This window comes from Drosophila ficusphila, unplaced genomic scaffold (genome assembly GCF_018152265.1).
Source record: "Drosophila ficusphila isolate 14025-0441.05 unplaced genomic scaffold, ASM1815226v1 contig_127, whole genome shotgun sequence".
Classification (NCBI taxonomy): Eukaryota; Metazoa; Arthropoda; class Insecta; order Diptera; family Drosophilidae; genus Drosophila; species Drosophila ficusphila.
Window position 1 is genome coordinate 72,938 of NW_025064016.1, and position 22,245 is coordinate 95,182.

At 40.0% G+C, this 22,245-nt stretch overlaps 1 protein-coding gene across 18 annotated transcripts; it reads left to right on the forward strand.

The window, feature by feature from the left end:
• Positions 1 to 405: 405 nt before the first annotated feature.
• On the forward strand, positions 406 to 20,838 carry LOC108092689 (vascular endothelial growth factor receptor 1). 18 transcript variants are annotated; one of them, XM_043209373.1, is made up of 19 exons: positions 406 to 570; positions 10,610 to 10,815; positions 11,946 to 12,457; positions 13,227 to 13,401; positions 14,060 to 14,308; positions 14,672 to 14,820; positions 15,067 to 15,259; positions 15,319 to 15,788; positions 16,194 to 16,220; positions 16,295 to 16,604; positions 16,688 to 17,137; positions 17,344 to 17,820; positions 17,885 to 18,044; positions 18,405 to 18,637; positions 18,763 to 19,020; positions 19,085 to 19,334; positions 19,457 to 19,529; positions 19,591 to 19,741; positions 19,864 to 20,838. In XM_043209373.1, exons 2-19 carry the CDS (start codon positions 10,746 to 10,748, stop codon positions 20,427 to 20,429), a joined length of 4,773 nt encoding a protein of 1,590 aa, XP_043065308.1. In that variant the 5' UTR covers positions 406 to 570; positions 10,610 to 10,745; the 3' UTR covers positions 20,430 to 20,838. The 18 variants fall into 18 exon arrangements, with proteins under 18 accessions (XP_043065308.1, XP_043065303.1, XP_043065318.1 ...); XM_043209368.1 differs by lacking the exon at positions 406 to 570 and adding an exon at positions 577 to 1,104; XM_043209383.1 differs by lacking the exon at positions 406 to 570 and adding an exon at positions 577 to 1,104 and having other exon boundaries at positions 20,011 to 20,838.
• Positions 20,839 to 22,245: the final 1,407 nt, after the last annotated feature.

Below are 22,245 nucleotides of genomic sequence, written 5' to 3' on the forward strand. Positions count from 1 at the left end.
GTTAAAAAATGCTGGCAGCACTGAGCACTGCTTTGCCTGGCCAGATGGAACCGATTTTTAACGAGCTGGCATCTCCAGTCGACATTTGCGACTATGTTTAATTTTAGCTCTTTATTTAAGACCCCCGTTCGGGTTCAGTCCGTTAACGGATCTCACGGGCTCACTAAGAAAATTTACCATAGATTTTTAACCGATTGGAAAAACGACGTCGGTGTTAAGTTTGAATAACGCCAAAGACAACAACAGATGGTGTGGAGATTGGCTAAGCGAGAGGTCGAACCATTTGAGATACAAATTACATTACATTAACCGACTGACGGAACCGACGAGACAACATTAAATTTATTCTACCCTGTTCGTGACTCCGTTCAATTTTAGCTCTTTTTTTAAGTTCATGTTAAGTTTTCAAGCTGTTCGGACGTCGGAGCGGAATATTGAATCGCGGGCTTTAACTCGTTCGGTGGCAAACTGTTCAAACTTTGCCGACGACGCATTTAACTTGCTGCTTCTAAAGAGAAACAGAAATTCAAAAGTCCCCCACGCAAGAAGTATTAAACAGAAATCATCAACGTAAGCGGTATTTTGGGAGGCCAAAATATAATAACGTATTATATGATAACCGAAACCAAGCCGTGCGGTATGTGTATATAGGTGATGCATCAAAGGTGCTAAACAATTGAATCCGCATTCGAAAGTTTAGATATCGATGAGAGAGAACCCACACCTCGCAAAAGTGAATAACAAAAACACAGATACGAGTTTGATTTCAAATACAAATACAAACACAGCCACAGGTTGTTGACAAGAGTTCTGAGTGATATTGAATTGAAAGTCCCAAATCGAATGTTGTGCCAGTGTCAATGCAATTGAAACCACCAAAAAAGTCAGCGGATATATAGTAAAGTATCAGCTATACATATAGTGCGCGCAGCCATTATCTGTGACCTCTCAGCCGTGCGTATGTGTGGCATATACGTATTATCAAAGTCGGTTATTGTTCATTGATAAGTGTCAAGTATACGAAAAGTGTGCGTGTGTGTGTGTCTATGTTGAATACGTCAACGGCATTCCAAGTCAACGGAACCGCAAACACCGGAGAGCCAGGTATTCAAAATCGTGATTCATCGCCGATCGTGACTGTAATTGTTATGTCTTTGTTGTTGTTGTTATTGTTGTAGTTGCCATGCTGCTGCGGCCAACGGTAGACTGCGTAAGACTATGAATATTGGTAATCCTACGATTTGGCTTACTCACTCAGTTTTTCCAGAAACTCCCAAATTGTTTGTGTACCGGAAAGTGGAAAAAAATTGAAGAGTTCACCTTTCTTTTGTTTGTTTGGACGGCTAATTTTGATCATGTGTTGGTGGCTGGTGGCTGGTGGCTATAAGGCAAATTTCTCAAACCGGTTCCCCCATCGACTTCTTGACCAACCGAGTTGTTGATACATTTCCCCAGCTGACGTGACTCAGGAACCAGAAGTTCCGATCGAATCAAAGGCCCATAACTCAGTGCCTCCAATTGGGAATCGGGCCACTGCAATTGCTCACTGCTCCCAATTTGTTTATTAAACACAGGCCTCCCGTTCTCGACCCCGCTCCATTTATCTTTGACCACTTCAAAAGGATGTTAATTGTTGTTGCCATCATTGGCCATCAATCACTTTTCCGCGCTGGAGTGGAAAAACAAATGGAAAACACTATGAGGCCGTGTTCGAGTCATAAAAATGTCAGCAGAAGTTACGGTGAAGTGAGAGGAAATAGTTGGCCAAAGAGCCGCATAAATATTTACTGGACTTCCCCCATGTTCGCCATTCGCAATTCAACAGGCAAATGTTGTAATAAGCCAGAAAAATCAATGGCCCTAAGCGGTTCTGGGAAAGTGTCTTTCTCACTAGCTACCGGCCACTTGCAGCTCCTTTTCACACCTTTCCACTATGCACATGGCACATTAATCAGACGGTGGCTTATGGCCAAGTATCCGCCAGATACGCAAACCCCCGCCGGTGTCAAATTAAAGTTACTTTACTGCAGTTGATTATGGTGAAGTACGGTGTTCCATTACGAATAAGTTACTTACGCTACACAGGAGAAAAATATATTTTATTCACGCATAAAATCAGAAAATAAAACAGTTTTGTATTTTTTATATAAATAAATTTAAACAGTATCTTTTATTATTTTTATGTTCATCAGTTCACCAGAAATTGCTAAAATAAATTGCTCATCTTATTTCCGCTACAACAAATCTTTAAAAATAATGTAACCCATAGGGACTGTTAAATCCCTCAAGTGAAGAAAGATATATTTTTATTTTGAAGAGTTGAGTTGACTCAACTTTGTTATGGAAAAAACAAGCGCAATTATGCAACAGTTTATTAATTTTTAGTGTGACAAAACATTTGTGTCAATTTCTGAGTTCTTTGATTCTTTTAAAAATCTAAATTAAAGCTGCTTATTTTCTTCTCTTCTATGAAATAAGCAATTTCTGATCAACTTCGTTTGGTTTTCTTACAGTTTGGTTATTAAGCTGAAAGAGTTTTAAGAAATGCGAAATGAAATAGATAAATCCTTTGGGAATTGGCACATAAATAACCATTTGAGATAATATCTGTTTAATTGAATTTGCCGGTAACCGATAGCCATAAATAAAACCCATTCGTTGGACAGTCACCGGCAGTCTCGCCCAACATTGAACACGTTTTCACACCACTCAGTGCGGTTTGTTTGGCATTCTGTGAATGGACACCTTCGACGCTTTACATCCGCTGTGTCAGAACATAAATAATAAATCGAGAACGGACAACAAATACAATTTTGGCCAAGCTGTCTGCATGGGGCGTAAGCGTTTAACGACGGCCTGGCCATAAATCTCGGGAAAAAGGCCAACAGGCACTTGGCTTTCACCTGAGCCCTAGAATAGAGTCCATTCATTAGCTCTGGAATGCCGGTTGGCAAACTTTGTAAGCTTAAGTTTCCACAACTGCAGTTTGGAATTTATCATGAAATGAAAATCGTATATAACTGCAATCTCGTTTCCGCCGGGAATGAATAATAAAATGGAGGCAGCGGCGGCCAATTCACCCAATTATGTCGGCAAAGAAATGCATTGGGTAAACAACGAATTGAGAAATGTTCCATATTCCATCGATAGCAACGTGTTTTTTGAGGTCACGGCAACTCACGAAATGAGCTATATACATTGGCTATATATTTATTTATTAATCGAGCGAGACCCAAAACAAACAAATTAAACACTTGTCGGCTATTAAGCGAACGCATATAACATTTCTATTTATTTCCCAGCAGCTGGCCAACAACTTGTTGTCGCCACGCGTTGTAGTTGTTTTGTGGCTGGGCAGAATGCCAGCTATTCAATTTCACTGGCAGCGTTATTGTTGTTTTTATTAATACCGCATTTCATGGAAAACAAAGAAAGCATTTTTCCTAGACTTACAGCAGACAGGAGATTAAGGGTTACACAACTAAAAACACTAAAGATCTTCCCAAATGACTCACCAAAAAAGATACATTACGTGCTGCAGCTTTTGCTCCGGTAATTTCACTTTTATTTCCCTTGACTTTCTTCGCCGTTTATGTAAAGGCTGCCAAAATAAAAAGACATTTCATTAATTTCTCTGCTGCTGCCAAAGTGTTATTCAACTACCTGCGGCAAAAAAATGAAATTTATCTATTCCCTTTCCTTATCGTAACGCCATTTGAGAGCGGTTGTAAAGATAGAGCGTTGCGAAATCGTTGTCTAAGCAGGCCGATAAGGTACGTGCTGAGAATCGGTATCTGCGAGATACTGTATCTTGGAGTGAGCCCGCAGCTTGGTAACAGTTTGCGTGCTGCCATAAGGGCTGAACTTATCTGCCAGCCTCTCGGGGATTTGCTACTGATTGATCTCACCCACTCTCCGTTCCAGTTGCCAATTTATCTAGGATTACTCGAGTCGTTCCTCTCAGATGTTGTTGTTTATGCATTTGCCTTGCAGATTAGCGCTGCCCGCTGCTATCGTTTCAAAAATGCATTAGATCTGAGCCTCAGAAGCCCGTATTTCTGCTCCTCAGCTGGGAATGTCAACCAGGAGGTGGGCGGTGGACTGGGGCGTGGTTGACAGCAGAAAGAGCTGGCACATAAATTGCGAAACTAGCTTGTTTGTGTGGGCGGAATTCACAGCATGTGCTGCACTTGCCCAAAAAAATGCCACACAAAAATGTCAATAAAAAAAGCTGAGGGGCTCGGAACGATGGCGTGGCCATATATCAATTAATTAGAGTCCGACAAAAAATATTAGACAAGATGTTGCTCCCGCTGTTAAACTCCCCCACAAGCGAACTGACCTCGATCTTCCTGCGATTAAACGTCTGCTTAATTAATCAAATCCAGATCTATTTGCTCGCCGGACTTTGGATGACAAATTACCTTGGATATGCCATCAACTTTTATGTTACTTGTTGAAAAGTTATGGTCCGGTTTTATTGAAGCAATTAGTGTGTTGTTAAACATTTTATGTAGAACTTTTACTAAGAGATCCCATCCCGCACAAGTCACACTTTTTATAGTACTCTCAAAATTGAATAGACTTTCTGCTTCTTTATCTAGCTTTTAAATTAAATTAAAGTATAGCTTCTACAAGCAACTAGTTTGACAATAGAAATTAGGCAAGAAAAACAAACTTTGCTTTAGTTAGAAATATCTTTTTTTATATATTGTGTCACCCGTAAACTTTTTCGAATGAATTTTCACTTCATTGCCAAATAAGATGCACTTCAGAACTAATTTAGATAATGTGTTTTTCTTGGTTTCTCTGGGAATATTTTTCTAAGGAAAGCATTGAAACGCCGACAAATATTCACCCAAAACAAGGTTCATTAGCGTTTCTGGTTAGCTCACGCCTACTTATGGACTTTTGTGGTCCTGACAAAAGGCACTTGGTTAATGGAATTAGCCGACGTTTCCTGCAATGAAACATTACCATGTCACCATTCCTTTCATCATTAGGAGACACGCAAACTGTGCCAAAGACGCGTCATTATGGAGAACGATGTTTAGACGTGGTTTGGGCCAACGAAAAGCGAGAGTTGGCCAAGAGCCCACACACACACGCTTTTAGCCTGGGTGGGCAGATTGGGCCTAGATTTCGATACCGTTGTCTTGCGATGCCTGCCAATTGACAAATAGTTTGATTTATGAGCCAGCAAATCTTAGCTTGGCCCCAATTGCAAATTTCCATTTGCCGGTGTGCGGCTTTTTGAATTTATAATGAACCCAACCCACACCCCTTTTTTCCCGCTTCCAGGCAATGCAGATGCATGAAAATATTTCCTGATATTTCCTCGGGCTGTTGCTCATTATTTTTGGCAAAGTGCCAGCGGCATGTTTGTAATTGCAATCACAGAATTCGTGTACGGCCAACCAACTTTCCATTAAGTTGTTGCGGGCCAAAATTCAATTGAAAAGAAAAACAAAGGCGGCTGGAAAAAAAAAACACTTGACTTTTGCACAGGCACACGCAGCGTTAAAGGTCAACGGGGAAAATCAAATAAAAGCACGGAAAACTCCGGCGAAAGAGTCGTAAATTTCCTTGGGCGGTGCAAAAAAACAAAGGTAATCCAAACAAAGAGACACACTTTTCTCGGTGCCAGATAATTGCATGAATAAACTCTGAGTTGTGGACCATAGAAAATTCAATTTGAGAAAGGAGTTGCAAATTAAAATGTACGGCAGTGAAAAGCTGGACTAAAATTTCCCCGTGATGAGGGTCAGCATATGGATTCCAGTCACGTAACCTGGAAAATTTCAGGGTGTGGGGGCGTGAATCCCAAGCCGAAACACGTGACAGAAAACCACAAAAACCAAACACAAACCACGGAATGAATCTGTTGCACATGCACCAAGTCAAAAGCACGAGCTGGCCAACTTTTTCGTTTATTGGCCATAAAGAACCGAATAATGCTGAAAGATTTCCGCGGCAAAGCGTTAAACTGTCAAAAGTTTCGACGTAAAAAAATGTGGTGGAATTTCTTTTTTTTTGGGAGAAAAACATGGAACCAATAGAATGTTGTCTGTTGATAGACTTAGAACATGAAATGGCCAGCGAGTTTATGGCAAAACCGCATGAAAGAGTTTTCTTGTTTTCCCATAAATAATATGCCGGGTCATTGAATAAATTTACTGCAAAAGTGTGCCTAAGTGCTATGTCGAAAAGATTCTTAAATAAAAACAAAGTTTGTGTAGAATGTGACTAACAAAAAAAAAAAACAAAACAAAAATTTAAAACAATGAAGATAAAGTTAACATATTAAATACCTATAAACTTTTGACGTATTTAATACAATTAACGCTTATCTTACTTTCTGTTCGCAAAATCCTGAGTGTTTTTCCATGATAATAAAACTAAAAGTTAAATCATTTTATAATTTTTTTAATTTAATTTATTTTATTATTACAAATGGTGTAGCTTTGCCTCATTGAAATGTGTTTCCTGGAAATGATTTTCAGTTTCCTTATTTTATAATTTTTACCTTGTGGGTTCCTCTTATGTTTTTAAGATTTTCTTCCTTGAAATGTGTTTTGTTTAGCTGCAAGATCAATTTTTGTAAACAAAAGATTTCGCAATACTCGTTCGATCAATAGTGCAATAATGATTAATGCAAAGAGACACTTGCTCCCAAGGGAAGTTCTCCCCTTACAAACGCAGTGAGTCAACCGGTTTGCTTCGAATATTCTACCTTTTTAAACATATGTATATATTACACAGATATACCTGAAAGTTTGCATGTGGGGCTGTTTAATTAATACGCAAATATTGTCACTTATGTAAACAGATTTACACGGAGGCCTGAAACACAAACGTGAGTGCAAACGTCACACATGAATGACCAAGAAGGTGCGGAAAAAAGGGGGAGGCATCATTAAATGGGGGACATTGAATGAATGAGCGCATTAAAGCGGCGCCACTCGACCATGGAATGACGTCATTCTTTATTATTTATACGCCTTGATGGTGGTACGATAAACATATGTTAAATACCGATATGGTTCCCGACAATCTGAGGAGTGACCCAAAAAATATTGCATAAAAGACGCAATTAATTATATTCAACTGTCTGAAAGTTTAAGTGCTTAGAAATCTGAGCGAGTGTGAAAGAAATTAATCAGTGCAATAACATAGTACTTTATTTTTTACTTTGATCAGACAATTTAAAAGAAATTGTGTTTTTCTTTGTTTCAAAAGATAGATGAAAAATTTGTTTACGCTCAAAAAAATGCACTGAAACAATATATCATTAATTTATAATATGCATATTTATTTTCATCCACTGTTTTTATTGTTTTCAAAAAGTAATTCAATTTTGCTGAATTAATTAGTTTGCTTATCCTATTTATTTTCTTGTAAATATGAGTCATTTGCATTAAATACACAAAGATAAATGTGATTATTCCAATACTGCAAATAACAAAGTCAAAATTGGAGCAGATATTTTGGGAGGCAATCCGGATTCTCTGTTTGCCCACGAAAAGTGACTAAGTGCAGAAATGTGTACTCGAGATAGGGAAGAAGGTAGAGATCCCCCCGCTCCTCCAACTGTCCTCATTATGTTCGGGCTAATTGCACGACCTGTGTTCCGTGGGCTGCGAAAACAATCAGAGAAATATCAGGGCTGAAAAAGGGATTTGCCTGCAGCAGGCACTGCAATTAGGGCGCCCTGCAATTTGCGTCACGGGCACGTGAGGAACTGGGCAACCTTAAAAAACAGCAGAAAAAACGCTGCCACGATATAAATAGCTCCAATCGGGGCTGAAGGAAAATGCCATAGTCCAGAGTCGCCCTTGAAAATTACAAAGTGGGCGTGTCTCCATGACAACAGACATTCCAGCGACAACACAAGACTGTGCACTACAAAAATTCACCACTTCTGTAAAAAATGAATTTTTTAGGTTATAAAGAAAAGCTGTTAAATCTAGTACCACTGCCAATTAATTTATTTTGTATAATTTTTTTAATATATTTGCAAATTTGCAGAGGTATCAACTTACATATAAATATTAGTTGTTAGCTTAATTTGTTTAACATACATTACATTTTCTTTACGTGTAGTAAGTGACTGGCAAAAAGTGGAAAAGAAGTTGGAGAAGTTGTAGTTGCAGCTCGTCAAAGTCGAAGATATTGCTGGCGGGCAGCAACTTGCAACTCGCAACATGTTGCTAGACACATTTGATCGCCTGTCTGCTACTGGGCAGCGATTTATTTCTGGGATCAAGTGTGTGAATTATAAAACGTTGCCAAACTGGGGTTATCAGAGGTTTAAAACTAATAAGTTTTGGGTTTTTCTTATCATTTTTTTTAGCAAAAGATCATTTTATATTTAAAGCTTAACTAAAGCTTTCTAAAAGTATAAAAAAGTTATATATATGAAATATAAATATTAAAAATAATTCAAACAACACAAATTTGTTTTTAAATCACAATTTAAACTATTTAATAATAAACAACATTTAAATATATACTAAATTTATTTTATTTTGAAGGTTTAAATATAGTAGATAATATTCGAAAATCCATATTTTGTAGAACCAAAATACAGTAGAATCCGCTTATAGCGACTTTCAAGGGACCGACGAGTTTTCGTCGTTATACCCGGAAGACGCACTAAGCAAAAGGATATAAGTGTATAAGTCTGTCTGGGGACCAATCAAGCCGTCGAGTTTTCGTCGCAATACCCGGACGGACACTATAAGCGGAATCGTTATAACAGGATTCTACTGTATTTACAAAAGTTCAAAAACCAATCTAAAAACCAAACTTCTTTATTTGCCATAAGGAAAGTGTATTTCCCAAAGTTCGTATTCCGATTCCTGATTTTTTGCCTTTTCATCGCGCCTTTAGCTTCTCCTCACAGGTGATTAGTGGCCGAGTCAATATTTGCCAGTTGATTGCGTTTAATCCGCAATGCTTACGGCTTGGACATGTGGGACAGGTGAAACCAGAGCAATTTCAATTAGCCAATAAACGCCCAACCGACCTCAAGTCCTGGGAGTGACAAAGATGAATGGCTTTGTTTGCTGACCAACTCGCAATTAGACACAATAAGTTGACTGGGCCGAAATGTCATCACGATGGCGATGTTAGATGTTAGGTGTGTCCTCAACGTTTGCCCACAAATTAAATTCCAGTTTATTGATGTCAAGCGAGGAGACTGGACACTTGTTGTCTCCGCCAGTGAGGGATTACATTTTTACGACTCGTCCACGGAAGTGGCCCATCAGCAGCCAGCTCGTTTGCTCTAATTGCCGGCAAACGATGGCGCCAATTACACACACAGGAAAAAGTTGAAAAGATGTTATTTAATTTAATGGCATTCAAAAAGACTGCAATCGGATCTAAGGATTGGCACACACTTTCTCTTCCAGAAACATACGTTTTGCTAAAAGTTTGAAAAAGCTATTAAGAAAATAAAAAAATGATCATACAATGCATAACGATAATTGTACTGTTTAATAATATAAAAAGTGTATTTTTATTTTTTTACAAACTCTCTTTATATTTATTATATATTCCATTCATCAGAAATGCGTTATTTTTAAAATACATATCAAGCAGTTCAGCTTTTAAGGCCTTTTAATCTTTTTACAGTTATTTTATCTTTAAAATTGTTTACTGCTTCAGGCAGTTTGTTTTCCATCATTCTCTTCATTTCAAGCCAGCTGATATGGGAAAAAAACATAAAAACATAAAAAACAGCAAACAAATACGAAACAGTATTAAAAAACGTAATTTTGTTCTGTGTGGACAGCGGCTAGTCAACTTGTTTAATTGTGCATGTCCCGTTGTCATTTGGTGGCTTAGACTGGCTTTTGTGACAGTAAATTATGGCCACGTGGGTGACCTGTTGCCTTTTTATACCCAGGCGTGGTCCACTCCCTTCCTCAAATAATATATCGCCCGGAAACTCCCATTACAAAATGCGGATATGACACCAAAAAAATGTAGAAACCTCTTAAGAACCCTTGGTGCCGAAAGCGCATAAATGTTGTTAAGTTGTTTTGTTTAATGCATGCACATATTTCCTGATAACTGAGCCGATTACTGTGGTACAGATAAAAACTGTTCGTTTTTTTTGTTTTTCGGTCTTATCAAAATAACGAACGCTTCAATGAAAACGAGAGAGCATCAACAATTGGGGGCTTATCGCAACAATGCATTGAAAAGCTGCACTTTCAGTCGGACTTTCATGCTGAGCGTTTGTGCTTGAGGAGCGTTCTTCAAATCGGTACCAATCCTCATACTTCGCTCAAAAGAACCACAACCTAGAAAACTACTTAAGTGCAAAGTAAAATCATTCCGAAAATATATTTGCTTCAAAAACAAAGAAATACAGTTCAAGTAATAAAGCCTTAAACATGTACACAAATAACCGATAAAATAAAAAATTTCCTAGCTCGCTACCAAAACATAAAATTATATTTGAATTATCATAGTCGACAAATAAATGCTAAATTCTTTATATAAAAATTCACCTATTAGCAACATGTATTTTTAAACGTTTGCATATAGTGAATCTTGATTTCCAATAAATGATTTCGATATTTTTTTATTTTTGCAGTGCAACGCTAAGTGAACAAAGTGCCTTCCAGCGTGATCATGGCATTACTGAACCAGATGTGTTAAAATTGTGAATATCTGGCAGAATCAAATTAGTGCAATTAGTATTAGCGAATCAAACAAACAAAACGATCCATATGGCAGTGCTTCCAGGGAGGATTCAGCTCCACTTGCTCCTGCTCACCTTGATCTCGTGGAGTAAAGCGTGTAAGTAACTTTGGGCAAATCCCAATTATTGCCCGACATGCGATTGTGTGCAGAATAATTTCAAGAAACTGATAAGCATTACCCTGAAAACAAACACTTTTCATATGGATTCACTTCGTAAAAAAAACAAAACAAAATAATAATAATCCAGACTATGGTTTCTTTTCTATGTGTGCTTCCTGCCAACACTCTCACATTCGTTATGATAGATTAATAAAAATAAATTATTTTAAATAAAAAGTGTTGCTTACTATGTTGAAATAGACAAATTATGACACATATTATATATGGTATATATATTATATTAATTTATATTGTGTTAAGATGATTGTGATGACACAATACTTCCGTAAATCATAAATATTCTGACTTAAAATGGACTGAAAACTGTCGCTAATCTGACAACGCTAGGATCTTTGAACTCAACCTGATAGACAGCCGAATTTCGATTGAAACGACGCTTGCACTTGGTAGACATCACTTATATACATTTCCACGTCTGAAAGCAATATGCAGAGCATAATACGAGTATAATGTCCATCAGAGGCAACACTCTCGTTATCGCCTGTAAACAAATAATAAATCCGAAGCAAAGAGGCAAGAGGAAGACTCGGTGGAGCAATCGCCGCAGAGGCGCAGTCATAGGGAAAGCCCAGATCAATAAAGATCGGTATGGTAATCGGGATTTTTAAATTGTTGTGCATCTACGCCCATGTCGATCTCCAGAGGGTCGCTCAGCAACAAATCACTTAAAGTCGTTATAGAAGCGCCACCAGTGGTTGGGGACCCAGTATTCTCCAAAGGGGAAACCGAAGGCTAGAACCCGGCAAAAGATAAAGTGCCATGTGAATTGTTCGGTTGTAGGGCATTCGAGCGATCAATGAACAAAACGCACACGAGTACAGTTGACCTTCTGCTACACAAGAAAAAATATATAGTAAATAAAACATAAGCAAACCAATAATAAATTAATATATCTAAAGGTATTTTGTATGAAACTTTTTGTTTTTATGTACAATTTCTTCTTCATTTTTACATTTGATTTTGAAATCATAGTTAACTCTTAGCTTGTGCTTTTACATTTATTAAAATGATGTACATATGTTATTCTTATGTATTTTCCAACACAGCTCCAGCTCCCCAGTTTGTACCTGATCTCGATGACATAACTGTGAATTGCGGCGGGGAGAATGGAGCCCCCCTGATGACGCCGTGCAAGAGCTCCATAATTTTGGACTACCAAACAACAACCTCGCTGAAGTGTGAGGCCGACGAACCGATGTCCTGGTGGACAGCACAAACGAGCATCGTTTTGGATGAGAGTAGTTTCGACAACACCGAGGATCCGGAACGACCCTACGGAACAAACCTGCAACTGAGCGGAGTGACCGCCGAGGATGTGGGCGCCTATTACTGTGTGAAGGACTCGGAACTGAACAATCTCCCCGAGAAGAACGAGCAGGCAATGATCGGGCTGGTGAACCAGGGCGGAGCTAGCTCCATTTACGTGTACGTAGACGACAAGGAGAACAAGCTCTTCACCACCGAAACCATTCTGCAAGCCATGCAGTACGAGGACCTGGTGATACCCTGCAAACCGGCAATGCCAGACACCGAGGTGCTGCTGGAATTCCGAGGAGAGGTGAGTTTACGGGGTCTAGGTTCTTAGAAACCTAACGTCCGGTCATGAATCCAGTATAGGCAATAAATAAAAGACTGTGGAAGTAGCACATCTACAGATATTTGGAATTTTTATAGTTCTATTACTTGGGCTATAATACTTAAATAGTCTTTGTACACACTTTTTGAACAAATTAATTAGGAAACCCAAATACTACGAAAAGAATTAGGAATTCCAATATGTAAGCAATTAAATACGAGATATTTATAATATATATTTATAAGCGAAGAGATAATCATACATTTACAATTAAACCATTGAGTACTGAACAACACGCTTAAGGGTTCTTGAAAGATTAATGTTTGTCCTTTAACTCATAACTCTTTTGTTTTCGCGCACAGTCTTGTCCTTGGAGAATCAGTTCAAAAGGTCAAGTTAAGGGCGACCCCAAGTGCTTCGAAAACGTGAGGTTCCACCCAAGGCGAGGCTTCACCTTCCACGTCACTGACTACTTCGCCGGTTACATCTGGTGCGGTCAGAAGGTCATAGACACTAAATTCGAAAGCAGTATGTCACAGTTTGTCGCTTAGTCAAAACGTAGTTAAAACCGTCTGATTCTTGTACATACCATCCTATACAATATTATATACCTACTATTAAAGCGTAGCATTAACAAACCAGTTTTAAGTCCGTACCTGTATTTTACGACTGCAGAGAGTTAGGAAGCTTCATCTAGGGCTCCATTTCTTAACCCGATTTATGACCATTTGACCATTATGCCTGTGTGCAGGTACTTTCCAGCACTTCTGTCGGTCGATATGATCCGCAGCGGGGATTCACCATCGAAGTCCGTAGCATTACGGACGGCGGCGACTACATCTGTCGGCCAAATCCTCCATTTCCGGATAACGAAGACGAGTTCTCTATCATACCTGTGCGCTTTATTGGTAACGGTCACATTGATAGTGAGTTTTTGCACCCCAAAGTTTGTGATTTGTGATTTCCGTCTATATATGTCGTAAATATTGCTTTCCACTATTCAACGATTATTTATCGAACCGAGCACATGAAGCGCTTTCGGTATCTATTTCGGGATTGGTAACGGTTGTGGTTTTGGTAAACTGTGGCCAAGGATCTAACCTATCTTGTCATTCAAAATCAAGGCGATCAACACACTATATAGCTTTTACACGAATTTACAGATCCTGCACGCACATCGAAATATTTTTGTTTTGGGTTCAAGAAACATAAAATTCCATATACTCCACTCGCATAACATTAATCCGCTTCAAAATTAAAACATTATTTCAAATTTCACTTTTAAATGCATTTTCATTTTGGGAAAAGAAAAATATCTACTCATGTTAACATTTTAATATTTCAATATTTTCAAAAAGCAGCAACGGTATTTTTATTGTTTAATGAAACATTTTTGTGTTTTTTTTAAATATATTTCTTGAATTCAATAAAAGTGTTGAAATTTCGCACCACAACGCACAAACACTGCTTGCACTGCTTGCTTAAAAATTCGCACATGTGCTAACCAATGGAATTTCTCTCTTTCTCAAAATACTGATCGACTTCCTGTTACCCACTGTCACGTAAATCTGCTAACTCCCCCAGAATCCGGATTGGAAATCCCCAGAACCCAAACACCGCCATCGGGTCCCACGACTAACACGGCGTATACGTATGCGCCAGATGTCACCGATTACGATGACGAGGTCATGGTCACTGTCCTCACTGTTACTAACCAATCGCCGGGTAGTGTGGCACTAACCAGTGGTGGTGGAGCTTTCACCCGGGATCGGGCAAGGCGAAGTCCAGCCCGGCTGGCTCCGATGAATGCCTCGCCCTCACCCAGACCAGGGCGTAAGTGTTGTCCTGGCTGTTGTTAATCCGTTCGAGATCTGTTTGTGATTTGATGTGTCTTTATGTTGTTCCTGTTCAGTTTTTGTCTTGTCCTGGCTGTCTTTTGTTATTCGTTGCATCCCTTCTTCGATTTGTGTTCGATTTTCGTTGGTTATGGACTGATTTAACTGAAGTATCTAACTCGCTTGCTTTCTTACTAACCCTGGCTAACATCTACCACCTAAGTGCTGTAAACTCGTTAACCCATTTGTGTCTACGTCTATGTCTAACCCACCCATCTGCATGAAGCTGTAGCATTGCTGGCCAGTCCCAGTCCTTTGCGAAGGGTATCTAATAAAGCTAAACTTTCTACTAACGCCACAGAAGCCGGCAAGGCCCTTCCAAAGCCCGTGATTAAGTCCTCCTCGGGATCTCACGTCATTTTGGGTTCCAACTTTACCCTCATGTGCGAACAGACCTCTCCCTTTGGAGCCACCTACAACATCGAATGGAGAACACAGGATCGCAGCAAGGTTAGTTGAAATGCAATCGGAACTTTATTAGTTTGGTGGCTCAACAATTTCAATCTAAAAGTAGTTTAGGAAATGAGCCTTAGATCTTTATTAATCAGCCAATCGAATAAATTCATTATGTACTACATCTTACTAATCGTTTGAAAATTGTATTTTTTTAATAAAAATTTTCAAGAAGAAGCCAAATTGTTATTAAATAGCTAACCCTACAACTATTATCATCGATATTAAACTATTTTATAATAGGTTTTTCCGAACGATCGCATCATCATCACGCCGGCAATGTTCGACCACATGGCTAAGAACAGCACCCACCTGTTGGGCAGGAGCACCTTGACGGTATTGGATGCCCAGCGTTCGGATTCCGACTTGTACAAGTGTCTGGTAACAGACGCCAAGAACGCAGTACAACACATCTCCTACAGGATCAGGGTTTTAGGTAAGAATTTCAACTGGAAAGTATTTCACTTCATGTCTTAATATTGTCGACACTTGCAGGACAAAACGAGAGCTATCTAAACGTTTATGAGCCATCGGGTCATTACAACGTAATGGAGTTCGCCAACAAAACGATCCAGATGACGGCCAACTTCGAGGGCTTCCCGCAGCCAGAGTTCCGATGGTTCAAGCCGGACGGAACCGAGGTCCGTCAGTCGGAGAACAACTTCAAGATCGAGTCCACGGAGCGGAGCACAACCCTGCGGCTGCTGAGTGCCCAGCTGCAGGACAGCGGCACCTACGTCCTCCAAGGCAGCAACAACTTCAAGACGGTGCAGCGGGAGTACAACGTGAGCGTGATGGACGGACCGGTCCTCAGCATGGCGGACACCTACGTTCAGGTGGGCTCCGTGGCCCGACTTGAGTGCACCGTGCTCTCCTACCCGCCGGCCCTGGTCACCTTCCTCTTCCGTCCCTGCGTCCTGGAGCCCTTCTGGCCCACCTGCTCCGTGCTCGAGGCGAATTTCAGCGTGAGTAAATCGGTCTTTAACTTGGTAGCTACTTTTGTTTTGGTGATGGTGAAGGGAGATGGAAAAAGTTAACTAGCCATTAGCTTGCGACGTCTTTAAATGAATTTTACTGAACTTGAGAAAGAATTTATTATTTATTATAAATGTATTATTTATTTATTGTATCTCAAAAAATATGCGAAATGTTAACTGTTATCGACTTACAGACACTTAAAACTAACAAAAGTTTTTAAAACAGCAAAGTGATTTTCCTCACTAGTTTTTAAAGGTCTTTACGAAATATTGGGTTACGAAATAATATTTAAAGACGTTAAATTTCATTAACTTTTGTTTGTACTTGTCCTTTCAACGTATTTCAATTGCTTCTCTGTGCCGTCCCCATGTGTTGGTAATGCTGTCCTGCAGTCGCCAAGTGTACAAGAATCATATCAGGTAAACAATTAGCTTACAATCTATATACAAACATCACTAGCTGCTTTTGTAACCACTTGTTGAACCACCCACAGTTCTTGAAAATACCCCGACCCGGAAAACTGAGTGTGGAGAGAATTATAGAGGTGTCCTTCCGGCCAACGGAACCGGGAATTCTCTCCTGCGTTGCGGAAAATGTGGTGGGCGGTGAGAGTAAAAGGGCCATAACCAAGGCGCACGTGCTGCTGGGCAATATATCCGAGAATATGACCATATATGGCTTCGATAAGGGGCACAAAATCGCCAAGGAGGACAATGTCAACTGCACCTGCGAGGCACTGGCCTACCACTTGGATGGAAACCTCAGCTGGCTCCACAATGGCGAGGCGTTGGAGGAGTCTGATAGTGAGTAGTATACAGCTTTCTAAAAAATATACTCCTAAATGTGCAATACAACATGAATTAATTGTTTATATTTGCATTCACAGATGTTCGAATTGAAACGAATCGTACCGAGTACTCCTACAAGAGCACAGTGCATATTACCTCAATATCCGACCAAGATAGAGGAACCTACGAGTGCCGGGCGTACCACATTAGAAAGCCATCCGAGTACAGCACACATGAGATAGACTTAAACGTCTACGATCCCTCGGCTCCGCAGTGGGTGAACCCAACTCAGGATGCCCATAAGAAAATCAAGCGAAACCTGAGCCAAACCCTGGAACTGGAGTGCGCCTCCACAGCTGTTCCACTGGCCACGGTTCAGTGGTTCAAGGACGACAAGGAGTTGACCGAATCGAAACTGATGCACTTCCTGGAGAACAACTCCAAGCTGATAATCACACATCTGTATCCCGGGGATGAAGGCGTTTACAGGTGTCTGGTGCAGAACCGATTGGCCAGCATCGAAAGATCCTACACGCTGGACATTTCGGGTAAGTCAGTCTTCCCTTTTTAATGCCTGTATACTTTTCAAACACAATAAATTATAGATATTTGTTGATATATTAATATTTCTTTAAAAACAACAAGTATCTTCTGCTCCTTATGACTCCGAGGTTCGGCAAAGTCAATGAAAACTTTACAATAAGATTTCGAGTTTAATTAAACACTTTTAATAATGAATTCAATATTTTTGTAGATCTGCCCGGCATCAACTTGGCTTGGGTTTGGATTAGCGCTATAATATTCCTCATCCTGATCAGCCTGTCAGTCTTCCTGGGCATTCGGTACAAAATAGAGCAGAAGAAGAACCGTGAACTGGAGGCCACTGGCTTTTACAATTTCAAAGAGGGTGCTCCGGAACGGATTAATAAGGACCTTCCCTTGGCCACCCAGGCATTAAATTTGCCCTACGACGAGAACTTCGAGTTTCCGGCAGAAAAGCTGAAGCTGGGCAAACTGCTGGGAGACGGAGCATTTGGCGAGGTGTACAAGGGAGAGGCCAAGGGAATCCTGGCGGGGGAACCCTCCACCGTAGTGGCGGTCAAGACGGTCAAGGGCAGCGATCCCCAGTCGGTGAAAGCTCTAGTTTCCGAACTCAAGATTATGATTCATTTGGGCAAGCACTTGAACGTGGTCAATCTCCTGGGAGCCTGCACCAAAAACAATATAGCGCGTAAGATAGTTTTTTCTTCACTCCAATGAATAGTGTTCAATCTTTTATGTGATTAATTTTGTAGGCGATATTAAGGTCATTGTGGAGTACTGTCATTATGGTAATGTTCAGAGATTCCTGTTGAAGAACAGGAGTCGCTTCATCAATCAAATCGATCCCGAAACTGATCGCATCGACCCGAGCATCATGACCCAGCGCAATTCCGACCAAATTTACCTGCAGAGGTAAGATACTTTGGGACAATGTAGTAACTAACCCAAAACTTAGTTATAAATTGAAAACCCCAAAAGTTAACTGTCCCGTTAATAACCGTTTTAGTAACTAACTCCTATTTGGTATTGTTTTTTTTGTTTTTGGTTTTGGTACACTATGCTAAAATTTAAACACCGACTAACCATCAACCTAATGCGATACACAATTTAATTAACTGTTGCAAAACTCGACACACACACACAAAAACACTGAATGTTTCTGCACCTGTGCTTGTGATCCCGCTCCTGGTTGTGGTATCCTCCTCTGTGCTTCCCGCTCTATGTGTCTCCTCCTATGTCCTTGTGGTGTGGCGAATGAACTCCAAATAACAGCAATCAGAATGGTGGTGGCGTGAACTATATCACAGTCGCCTTCCCTTCGACCTTGACCCATCAGAGCACGTTGTACAACAATAATTCGCAACCTCCACCGCCAATTCAACACAGAAACTGGGAAAATGATCCACGGTCGGGCACCCGAAGTGGACGCACAGGATCCGGATCCGCCGCCGACTACGACCGACAGATGAACTCCTGCGCCACCAACATGACCACCTTGCCGGAAGGTGGGTTTATATCAAAATATATTGACTCCTTAAAAATCAGATCGGGTTTTTCTGATGGCTTTTTTCATTACCTGATATTTATAATATTAACTAATTCGTTATTCATTTGTTTGCCACATTTATAGATGATTTTCAAACGTCCAAGAATTCTGGTCAAACCATCTGGCGATCAAACTACGTCTCGGAGGCCATGATGGTAACCACAACTGACTTGGTCAGTTGGGCATTTCAAGTAGCGCGGGGAATGGACTACTTATCAAGCAGGAATGTGTTGCACGGCGATCTGGCCACCAGAAATATTCTCCTCTGCGAAAATAATGTGGTTAAGATTTGCGATTTTGGTCTGTCTCGAACTATGTACATGGATGAGTACCATAAGACAGGTATGGAAGAACCTGAAACTAAACAATTCCAAGCTTTTTCAAAATGATTTTTGTATTATTTTAGGGAATAGCAAGCTGCCCGTCAAGTGGCTGGCGCTGGAGTCTCTTAGCAGCAAGATCTTTAGCACTTACAGTGATGTTTGGTCCTTCGGCGTTGTCCTTTGGGAGATGTTCTCGCTATCCAAGGTCCCGTATCCAGCCATAAATTCCAATCAGGAGCTGTTCAACAAACTGAACGATGGTTATCGAATGGAAAAGCCGCAATTCGCCAACAAAGTGCTTCACGAAATAATGCTAGAGTGCTGGCGAAAAAAAGTGCGTAAAGAATTACCTTAAACATCACTCTAAAAATAGTACACCAAAAATTCTTTCTTAGAAAACAATCGATCAAGCGCTCATAATGCAATAATTCCATACAATATTTTCCTACTTTCAGTCCTGAAAGCAGACCATTGTTCAATGAGCTGGAGGAGCGTTTTGCCAGCATGCTGGGCGAAGATATCTCCTCTGTAAGTAAACAGATTTAAATAAAAAAATAACGAATACCTTATGAGTTGATTTAATCCATAGCAATACCTGGAACTAAATGAACCGTACATGCAGAGCAACATCGAGTACAGGAAGGTCAACCCCATGGATTTCCTGGTGGAAATGGGTTCTCCCACCGAGCAGGCGCCTGCACCTCCGCGCTTCGATAGTAAAGTCGTAGTGCCTGAAATCCGTAAGTATTTACAGAAGCCATCATGGCGTCATGGTTGAGCTTACTAACTCAAATATGCACAATTGCACCCATCTAAACCATCGAAACGCACCAACAATCCAATCGCTGGCACACTAACTCAGGCATCGACGAACCGACGGATGGCTATCTGCCAATGAGCCCGGGCAACGGTGCCGAAGCCAAAACCGCCATATTCTCACCCACGCGCCTCGAAGGCGAGGCATCTGACTTTCCCGACCTCTCAAGCGAAACCACTTTCAATTTCCCAGGGGCGAGGCAATCGCCTACGTTGAGCAACAACCTGAACAGCGCATCGAATAAGCCGCTGCTCAAGAAGAACGGCCTGCACATGGTGGATGCAGAGGATCAGGCTCCGGAGGAGATACCCATGCTGCACCGCCAGTCCACCGGATCCGATGAGAGTCCGGAGCAGGGCAGGCGATTCAATCACGCCCTTCACCAGCAGCACGGCGCTCCAACGCCTTCACCCCGCCATCACGTGGAGACGAAACTCAACGGCGAATCCGCCGAACACTACGTAAATGTGAAGCCGCCAAGAAAGAACATACCCAGCAAAACCACAACTGGTGGTGGGGGTAGTGGTCCACCGGGCCCCACGGAAGCCTTCTCGAATCCCGGCTACCAGCCTCTGTCCATCGTCAACGAGAAGGAGCCGCGAAGATTTTAGGAAGTCCCGGAGCCATTTGTTTTAGTTCAGGACTTCTAGCCAGCTCAGTTGGTCTTTTAAATGGAAATTATTAATCAAAAATGTAATCTACATTAACTTAAGTGTAATTTAAACTGTCATAGCTGCACGATAACTTAAAGAAAATTATTAAAATTTCAACTGAACTGTTCGGAAGTCTTTAAAAGCAATATCACTTGGTGATATTGTCAAGATTCTGATAAGCTAGTTAAGCTCGTTTTTAAGCTAGATCATACACACTCAATCCATGTTATATACTATTAAACCATTTCATGTTTTCATTTAGTGTAGGTCTAAGCCGAATAAACTATTATTGTAACTGTTTGTCTTGTACTGAAAAAGGGATCTACAATGGGAATAATAACAATAAAAATTACCATGGACAACTTTAGCTGCCTGCATCAAATCAATTTGTACACATATTTGTGATGCGCTGAACTTTTTCCTCTAATTTAAAAGGTTTGTTTTTTAGATTATTAGCTAAAAGATTGAATAATTTCCTCTGGGCTTAGGTTTATGTTAGGCCAGAAGCTTAATTCAGAAGATTAAAACACTAATTTAAATTTGATAAACGGACATCTCGCTTTCGGTTTTTCAACACTGAGCTATCAATAGTTCCATTAGCTCTATTTTAAGACTAACTTAGTTTTAAAAATGCGTCGCTAAAAAAGCTTTGATTAAAGTTCTATAACATATTATGACTGGTTAATTAAATGTGTACATTTTTTTTGCAGAAATTTCCTTAAAATCTTAAAAATTCTAACACTTTCTCAACTTTTTTTAGGGTCAGTTTTGCACTACAACAATTTGTTTTCCCTCGTGTGCTTGTTGTGCTGTTGCTCTGTCTTCGTCTTTTGAATGTTTGTTTATTAACAGTTTTTAATTTATTAATAGTTTTAATTTCTTTTTTTTATTCCCTTACTTTGAACTTTAATAGGCTCTTCTTATAAGTGCCATAAACATACATGTAAAGTACTTACCAAATCTACAACAATTTCACATCGTTTGCAATTAACAATGGTTGACGGAAAAGTCTGTAGTGCTTTAAGTGAAACATCTACTTGTAAATGTTGCATACATGTGACGCAAAGGCGAGCAAAATGAATGATTTGGAAAAATGCTTAAAAATAAAAAAATTCACAAATAACATTTCGAATTTGGGTTGCCTCCACTGCACTCGTATATTCGGTTTTTTAAATATTTCTTGCATTTGGCATACAGATTGCATTTAAAAACTTGGCGACTACCACATCACCAAAAACAACCACCTATCCTTCTCATGTGCAGACCAAATAAATACAATATAACAAAACTCTGACTTGGACAGACCAAATTAACCCACACACATTACATCGATCCAAACCAAAACAATACCTGCCCATTCTGCAACGGCATAATATCAATAAGACATCTACTTTCCACTTGCAACGCGCTTAACACCCAAAGGCAACAAATATTTCAAAACGCCAACTAAATACTTTCCAACCCCACACCACCAAACATATCAACAGTTCTACAATTTTTGAAAAACACAAATTTATACCACCGCATATAAGACAATCTACATAAGTTAAACTATTTAATTAAATAACTATAAGAAACCCTAAAATAATATTATGTACTTCTCGAGCTGAAGGCCCATGTCGCCAATGCTCAACACCATTGCTAGCTCATAATTTAAATTATCTGCTAGCTCTTTATAAATAAATAAACAAAATAAATAAAAACTTGGCGAATATGTACCCCAGAAGATAAAAAATTATTTAGGGATAAGAAAACTCAATTTTAAAGAGACTTC

Excerpts from the sequence above, each read along its gene's own strand:
- LOC108092689 (XM_043209373.1), top strand. The coding sequence starts at position 10,746 with ATGGCAGTGCTTCCAGGGAGGATTCAGCTCCACTTGCTCCTGCTCACC. Across the intron at positions 14,309-14,671 it reads GCCCTCACCCAGACCAGGGC|AAGCCGGCAAGGCCCTTCCA; the intron begins GTAAGTGTTGTC and ends CTAACGCCACAG. Across the intron at positions 17,138-17,343 it reads CTACACGCTGGACATTTCGG|ATCTGCCCGGCATCAACTTG; the intron begins GTAAGTCAGTCT and ends ATATTTTTGTAG.